This window comes from Monodelphis domestica, chromosome 5 (genome assembly GCF_027887165.1).
Source record: "Monodelphis domestica isolate mMonDom1 chromosome 5, mMonDom1.pri, whole genome shotgun sequence".
Taxonomy (NCBI): domain Eukaryota; kingdom Metazoa; phylum Chordata; class Mammalia; order Didelphimorphia; family Didelphidae; genus Monodelphis; species Monodelphis domestica.
Window position 1 is genome coordinate 168,964,629 of NC_077231.1, and position 8,502 is coordinate 168,973,130.

The 8,502-nt window shown below is 35.2% G+C and overlaps 1 protein-coding gene across 2 annotated transcripts in view; it reads left to right on the forward strand.

The window, feature by feature from the left end:
- RINT1 (RAD50 interactor 1) overlaps positions 1–6,773 on the forward strand; it is a 33,940-nt gene extending 27,167 nt beyond the window's left edge. For both annotated transcript variants that reach the window (XM_007504087.3, XM_001371864.4), the window contains exons 11-14: positions 3,301–3,515; positions 4,841–5,021; positions 5,108–5,226; positions 6,503–6,773. In XM_007504087.3, coding sequence (XP_007504149.2) covers positions 3,301–3,515; positions 4,841–5,021; positions 5,108–5,226; positions 6,503–6,695 — 708 coding nt within the window. In that variant the 3' untranslated portion in view covers positions 6,696–6,773. The remainder of the gene's footprint in view (positions 1–3,300; positions 3,516–4,840; positions 5,022–5,107; positions 5,227–6,502) is intronic.
- The last annotated feature ends 1,729 nt before the right edge of the window (positions 6,774–8,502 follow it).

Consider the following 8,502-nt stretch of genomic DNA (forward strand, 5'->3'; position numbering starts at 1 on the left):
TTGAGGTGCTTTTCAATTGCTCTTCTGAAGATGGACACAAAGCTTTCATCAGAAACTGTCCACATCTTACAATAGTAAGAGCCTGACATTTTTCTGTATCTACCACTCAATGTAATGTTTTAAAAAGGTGAGGGGAATCTTTTACCTAACAACTCTTCAAAACTTAAAAACAACTAATATTGAAGAATATTCTTTTATATTGGCTAACCTTCCTCTCTCCATTCAACCAGTTCTCACTTTGCCACATGATTTTGTATCCCTTCATCATCTTGGTCACACTCTTCCAACTTTACAGTGGTCTTATAGATGTCATATTTTTATTAGATAACATTTACTATAAAGATTACTTTCCAGTGCACTTCTTTTCATTTTGGCAATAGCTTCTTTATTGTTCAAAAACAAAATTTTGTATTAAATGATCACATCTGTCAACTGTGCCCTTACTTGGGTGGAATACATTGGGACTGTAACTTCCTTTGCTCTGGTTACCTTGTTGCTTCTGAAATACTGTGGCCCAAGATCCTGTTGCCTTTTCTGGCTTCTGTGTTGCACTTGACTCATTTTGTTTGCAAGTCTCAAAAGCTATTTTTACATTGTATCCCCCATTCTGGACTTGTGCAGTTGTTTTATTGAAGCCAAATCTAGAATTTTACATTTTTCCCTTTTGTAGGGTTAAGTTTTAAATGTAATGTTGGTCTTCATTGACAATGTAAGTGAACCTTATGTTCTAAGTTACTTTTTCCCTGCCACTGGACTTCAGTGTGGCTAATAGAGTGAGTCTGATGACTTTGCACAGTTCTGCCTCATTTTAATCACCCTCATGATGTCATGGGACTTTATTCTCTTATAGCTTCCAAGTAGTGGTTTTCTCTCTCAATTATTTCTTCTTACTACTCTTCTGGATTGTAGTACCTTTTCATCTATAATCTTAAGTGGGTTGTGTGACTCTTGGGTCCTTTCTAGCTCTAAATGTGTGATTGTATGATCCCTTTTGGCCATCTCTTCCTATTTCTTTCACCCTCATTCTCTCTTGTTGACTTCCAGTGGGGAAGAAAGAGCCTATTGACCTAAACATGATTTAGATTCATCTTGGGAAGCTCTAGATTACTTCTTATGTAAAAGCCAAAGTCATTTCCTTACATCTGTTCCCCAAACTGTTTTGTCAGCATTCTGTCATTCATCTGAATGTGAGTAGGAAATTTGCAAAGAATTTTTATACTAACAATATTTTCCTCTTAAGTATAAAATCATGTGTTAAAAAACACTTCTCATAAACATTTTTCATTATGAAAATGGGTGTAAGTTATTTAATATTACTTTAAAATTTCCTCATTCTTGGTTTTTTGTCAGGGTATCTTCGAAACTAGTAGTGCAGGTTTTATCAACATGTTTCAAATGTGTGTGGCCACATTGGTTTGAGGAATGCTGCCTTATATTTGTTTATCCTTTTCTTATGTGTTAACAATATTTTTTTTAGCTCTTATTAGAATGTTCTCATGCTAAACCATTTATTCTAGGTGTCTGCTTATTTCCAGATGTGAAATATTAACCCCAATACCTCTAACAGAATATGAGAGCTTTTTAGTCTGGATTTATATTTTCATTTCCTAGAGTTTTATTATTATTAAAAAACCAAAGTCCTATCATATCATACTTCATGTTTTATTCAATTATAGCTAAAAAATTTTGTGAAACCAAGCATTTGCAGATCAGGGTAACATGACATTGCTACCCAATTCACAGAGTTGTAAGGAAATGCTTTTCAGTTAACCAAGTACTATATGAAAATTAACTTTTGACGCCATCAAAATGTCTGATGCTCTTAAAATGGAAAATGTTTTACCACTTAGTGCTATCTGAACGTTAATTTTTTAATGGTAAAATTAGATGGTCACTTTGTGACTGGAAATATGTTCTAAATTATCTAAATTTTACTTAGCTTAAAGAGAATCATTTATTTAATCTTTATTTTTTATTATTTTTCTAAAAAGTGAGGCCTTTTTGCTTCTTCCTTTGTTTTTACATTGCCTTCATTTCCAATTCTATTACTGTTCTACCCAGTGAATTGTCCTTTGTAACAAAAAATAAAAAGGAATGTCTAGCAGCAAAACTCATTTCAGCTGAATTTGACACCATATGTAATATTCTAGACTCATAAGAGGGAGGTAAATGTGTTTTCTCATTTCTTTTTGGGGACCAAGCTTGGTTCATTATAATTATAGGATTTTGTTTTTGTTATGTCCATTTGCAATTGTATTTGTTGTATATGTTGTTTTCCTGGTTCTATGAATTTGACTTTGCATATGTCTTCCTGTGCTTTTTTCCCCTACAATTGATACTAAGTATTTGTATTAAGTATTAGTATTAAGTATCCAAGTCAGAAAAGCAATAAGATGTAAGAGATTAGGTTTAATGACTTGCCCAGAGTCACACAGTTAGGCAGTGTCTGAGGCCAGATTTGAATCCAGGATTTCCCATCTCAAGTTCTGGCTCTCTATGCACTGAGCCATCTACCTCTCCCCCTTCCAATATTTTTCTGAATTTTTAACATTCCTCTTTTGTTACAGTGCAGTAATACATGGCAATGTTCATTTCATATAAGCTTCTTAGCTAGTCTCAGGTGATATTTATTTTGTTTCTAGTTTTTTGCCACCAAAAAGGTGCTGTGAATATTTTGGTGTTTATTGAATGTTTCTATATTTGCTGCCTTTGGATTGTGTAAAAAAGAGACCAATAACAAAAGTTTTATTGGTGCTTCTTGTTTCTACAAAATCACAGTCATTTCTGGATAGATCCCCTACCCCATTCCTCACTCCAGATTTTCCTCATAACAAAGCAAAGCCAAAGGTATACCACATCACCTGTGGTTGACCATACATTCAACATTTCACACTCATAGGACCCCACATCTTCAGTGAAAGGAAGGAAGTTTATTTATAACCTCAAGAGAGAGATTTATGAGCCAAAAGAATTACCTTAGGGAAAACTCAGCAAGTTTCCAGAGAAAGCCCACACTGATTTTTTTCTTTTCTTTTATATTCATCTAAAAGATGTGGGAGAATAAGGTACTAGGATGAAAATAAACTGACATTTTATTTATGAAATGTTCTCCATTAGGGCAGTTTAAAGAAAAATGGCTGCTTATTATGCCATTGTAAAAGTTGATATTTTCAGTTGTCTCCTTGAGCTTCCACTACAAAAGTCTTTGTTTTTAGAGGGGGAATCTTTATGTTAAAATATTTAAAATTATATATAGTACTATGTTAGACTACATAAACATTTTTTTACTATTGTTTTTAGTTCTTCCTGCAACTTCAACAGGCTGCATTGGAAGTCCTTGCAGAGAGTAAGGCTCTCAGTAAATTGCAGCTAGGGCAGTTAGCCTCTATGGAGAGCTCAGTCTTTGATGATATGATTAATCTCCTGGAGCGTTTGAAGCTTGACATGTTGACTCGTCAAGTAGATCATGTCTTCAGAGACATCAAAGATGCAGCAAAATTATATACAAAGGAAAGGTGAGTTTTTCATATTCTTTTTTTATAGGAATCCGTAGTCTAAATCAACCAGGATTGTTTTTTTGTGAGAGTTTGTTTAGAGTCAGCATCCAGAATCACTGGAGAATGAGCTGCCCTGCCTAGGGTAATAGCTTTTTATACTCTAATCCCATTTATTTAAAATTTTCCAAATCAATCTTTCTAAATTGCAATTTATATTTTTTGTTTTAATCTGGGTATGTGGACTATAACTTCATTTTCTTATTGATTCAGTCATGATCAATTATTGTACTGTTTTTATGGGCAGATAGGATTTAAATGAATTATGTGTCTGTGTTATCTCCCAACTGCTGCTACAGTTAGTGACATAAAGATTTGCCTTGAGAAGCCTGTAAATGCAGACAGCCCTCCTTCAGAATTGTTAGCTTCTCTTGTGGTTCTTTGCTCAGTTTTCTGTTGTCACAATGTCTTTCTATCCTTATGATTTCTTCCAGGTCCTGCCACCTTGACTGGCTGTTTCTATCTTCCCTTTATCAGAAGCTTTTGTTTCTTAATGTTTCCATATTTTGTTGTTTCTTTCACCCTTATTTTTTCTAAAGAGGATGATCATTTATAGACATCACATCACACCTAGAGTTTCTTTTATTCTTTTTTAGTGGCCTGACTAATCACGGCCTTTTTTTCTTTTTAAACCTTTATCTTCTGTCTTAGAATCAATATGGTTCCAGGCAGTAGAGTGGTAAGGGGTAGGCAATTGGGTTTAAGTGACTTGCCTGGGGTTATATAGCTACCAATTGTCTGAGGCCCAATTTGAACCCAGGACTTCCTGACTCATGGTCTGGTACTCTGTTTACTAAGCCATTACCTGTCCCAATGGCTTTTTTATGTCTTTGGTCCACTCTCAACTGTTTTTGTTGCTGCTGAAAAGTTTTCTTCTCTTCTTAAATGCTCTTTTCTCCCATCCCTTTCTGGATTTTTTAGCTCAGTTAAGGATGCTTGAGGGTGCCAGGAGGCTAACTGAGATTTTACTATATTTGAACTCTAAATAGATTGTCTGAACCTTAAATATGAAAATGTCACTACTACTGATTGTTTCATTTTGGGAATCAGTACAAAAACTGAACATTTCCTTTAAATATTGGTCTAACTCAGTAGCTGTTTCATAAATCCTTAAGTGTTTTCTTTAGGATTTGTACTATTTTTAATATAATTCAGCTGATTTAAAGTAATGCCTTAAGTTAGAGTAAGCTTTGAAATTTGTTTTAGCTTCTAAAAGACAAAATGTACAATAATCACTTTTGCAATACAGATTTTTCATCAGTGGCCTGTGATTTGGATTCTTTCAGGTGGTTGTCCTTGCCTTCTCAGGCAGAACAAGCAGTAATGTCCCTGTCGAGTTCAGCTTGTCCATTGTTGCTTTCTTTAAGAGATCACCTCCTTCAACTGGAACAGCAGCTTTGTTATTCCTTATTTAAAATTTTCTGGCAAATGCTTGTAGAAAAGCTGGATATATACATCTATCAAGAAGTAAGTAGATCATCTAGTTGGCCTAGGGCTATCTATACCTATGAAAGCATCTCTTACAGGGGATAAATTGTTCTTTGTTTATACAGATAATTCTTGCAAATTACTTCAATGAAGGAGGAGCAGCTCAGCTTCAATTCGACATGACTCGGAATCTTTTCCCTTTGTTTTCCCACTATTGCAAGAGACCAGAAAACTATTTCAAGCAGTAAGCAAATTGCAGATTTATTGTATTTCTATAACAAGTTAGTTGGATTAGTTTGATTACTTTAAAAAAAAAATTGAAGATTGATAGTGGTAGATTTTGTGAATGGAAAAAGATAGGAATATCAATTAAATTTAATAAGAATGTATCATTATTGTTAATGACAATAACACATTTAAGTTGCCCTTTAAATTTTTCAAAATGAGATCCCCCTCACAGCTATTCTTTAGGTACTTACTCTGTAATAGGAATATACTCAATACTGTGGGAGACACGAAAGTAGTACAGTTCCTTAGGCCCTGTTTTCAGGGAACTGAACAGAAATGAAAAAGAAGCTAAATCTTGGCTTTTCTGTAACATTTTCTTTAAAATTCATATTTTTCATGGTGCTATATGATAAATTATAAAATTAACAGCTCCCACATTGCAGTGATTTATAAAGTGCACTAACCATAAACAACATGGAAAGCAAACTCAGTTTTGTGAGGTGCATATAAGTGTAGAATTAAGATGGTAAAATCTAGGCCATTTCATATTGAAGATAAGGCCAGACCTGAAGTTTACTCATCACTACTTAAACCTGATAGGAATCTTGATTATGATATTATGTACTGAGGTCTAGACCTCTGAATTCATTGGTACAGGAAAACTCCTTCCAGGTTAAAAACTTTTTTTAAAACTTAGATCCGTGGAGTTGCCTGGGACACTACAAGGTTAGGAGCCTTGCTCAGGATGACCCAGTCAGGTCTCTGGAACATAGGTTTGGCTCACCTTTCCAACTTTTTGGGACTGCCACACTGTCTCTTATATGAAGTGAAATTAATGCAAATGCTTTCAGATTGGTTTAAAAGTTAAATATATTTTAAAAATAAAATCTTATGTCCAGAGGTAGGCTTTTTTTTAATACAAAGAATTACTTATGGTAGATAGGGCAATCTACTTTCATTTCAGTCTTTTTTTCCTCTCTGCTGCTCGATTTTTCTCCTTCCTCGTAACATAAATCTATCTTTATATATCTATGAGGTCTTGACTATACTATACTGGTAGAGCCTCATTACACCAAAAAGAGATTACTGTCTATTTTGAAAATATTTGAAAATAAAGACATACAAAACTCCATCGTGAGAGATTAGAAATATTTTTATGTAGTTTTTAAGGGGGCTAAAACCTACAGCAATTCATATAAAAGGATCATTGGGCTACTAGGGAATGCTTAAAAAGTGAAATTTATATGTAACAATATAAAGATTTTGTTTGCTTCTCTTTCTCTTGAAAATAGTATTAAAGAAGCCTGTATTGTCTTGAATTTAAATGTTGGATCTGCCCTACTTTTGAAGGATGTACTACAGTCAGCTCCAGAAGAACCTACTGCCACAGCAGCATTAAATGAACTTGGGATTTATAAACTAGCTCAGCAAGATGTTGAGATTCTACTTAATTTAAGAACGAATTGGCCTAACACAGGAAAATAATGCAAGTCCTTTTTCAAAAGGCTTTTGATTCTGATTTTTTAAAAAGTTGAATAAAGAAGTCAAAAATTGTTTAATGAAGTTTGGTCTTCTGTAATTCATCTCTTGCAGCATGATAGTAAAATGTTTAGTCATTTTTCCCCTACATCAGGTTCAATTTTTATATATTATGAGCTCAATTACTAAAGTGGCTGCTGTGTTTGTTGAATATTACCTCATTGTTTCATGTTCTCGTTACCTTTCTAAACACTTGTTTAAACTCATTTTTTTAAATCTAGCTGGCTTTCTTCTGAAATTAAATGCAAGATACAATATTTTGACCAGCTGATTTTAATTCTCCAGATAAAATGTGGGGTTAGTCATTCCTTGCCAGAAATCTCTACTAAGTTTTAATATTTTGTAGATTCTGATCTTAGAAACCACCAAACAATTCTCAGTATGGCAAAGAAGAGTGAGTTCATCAACTAAAGTTAACTTGTATAGTCTGAGCCCTAAGAGAGAGACTTTCTTTACATTGTGTTATGAGAAGTCTGTGCATAGAAATTCTGCCCTGATCTGATTCAATACCTAATAATCTCTCAAAGATAGATGAAACTTCTGGGCTTGAGATGAAAGGTTGGCAAAGGGTTGTTGCCAAAAGGAAATTAGAAGTTGAGTTCAAAGTGGTTAGGGGAGGGTAAAAATATACAGCTTCTAGATCCCACCCCAGCCATTTGCCTTAGCCACTATCACCCTCCCTTTCATTTATTACAGTGTCATTTTCACTCTGTTGGGATTGATGGTCAAAAATCTAGTGCTAGGTCTCAGTGAGATATCTCACCAAAAGTCCTAGGAGACCGACCAGCATCATATTATGCAGCACAAGTTGGTCAGGGCTTATTAGCTAGTTCCATTTATGTCACTTGCATGTCATGCTATGGTGATAGAATAGCTCTTTTGCCCAGGCTGCACATCTTGGCATGCATGCATTTACTAGACTATAGATATGATGATAAAGGTTTGGTAGGTAAATCTTTATAGATTTCAACTTTGTAACCCTAGCACCAGGCCTTTGCATACCAATGCTGAAATAAGATCTCTTCTTAAAAATGATAAAGAAACATTGGTCAGCTAGGTGACTCAGTGGATAAAGAGCTGAGCTTGGGGATGGGAAGTCTTGGATTCAAAAGTGACCTTAGACACTTCCTAGCTGTGTGACCCTGGGCAAGTCACTTAGCCTCCATTGCCTAACCCTTATTGCTCTTCTGCCTTAGAACCAATAAGGTAAGGATTAAAAAATATATATATATCCTCAGGAAACAGATGACTTTATACAGGTGTCCCCAAACGTTTTACACGGGGCCAATTCACTGTCCCTTAGACTGTTGGAGGGCAGGACTATTAAAAAAAAACAAAAAAACATGGAACAAATCTGCATACCACTGTCTGAGATAGCAGAGGCTGCAGTGCTGGCTGTGATGGGTCTGTCACACCTTGCACAGGCCCATCAGGGCCACCACTATACCGGGCAGCAATATGTACAGTGTGGACTCCTCTCCCCAGATCGCCACTCACCATGCTGATGTCTTCCATTGTGCAACCACATAATCCTTTGCACTGTGAACTTTAGATTACTCCATCCTACTTAGTCTAACAAAATCAGGAATGTCTACACCCATACTTAAGGATTAAGTATCTAGGAGGATGGCTTATGATAGGCATGTGCTAGCAAATGACAAATCAGAAACAGCTCACAGATCCCTGGGCTGTCCTGAGTCAAGCTTAAGATACCATTGGTACAGGTGAGACGCAGGAAAGTGATGTAAAACTG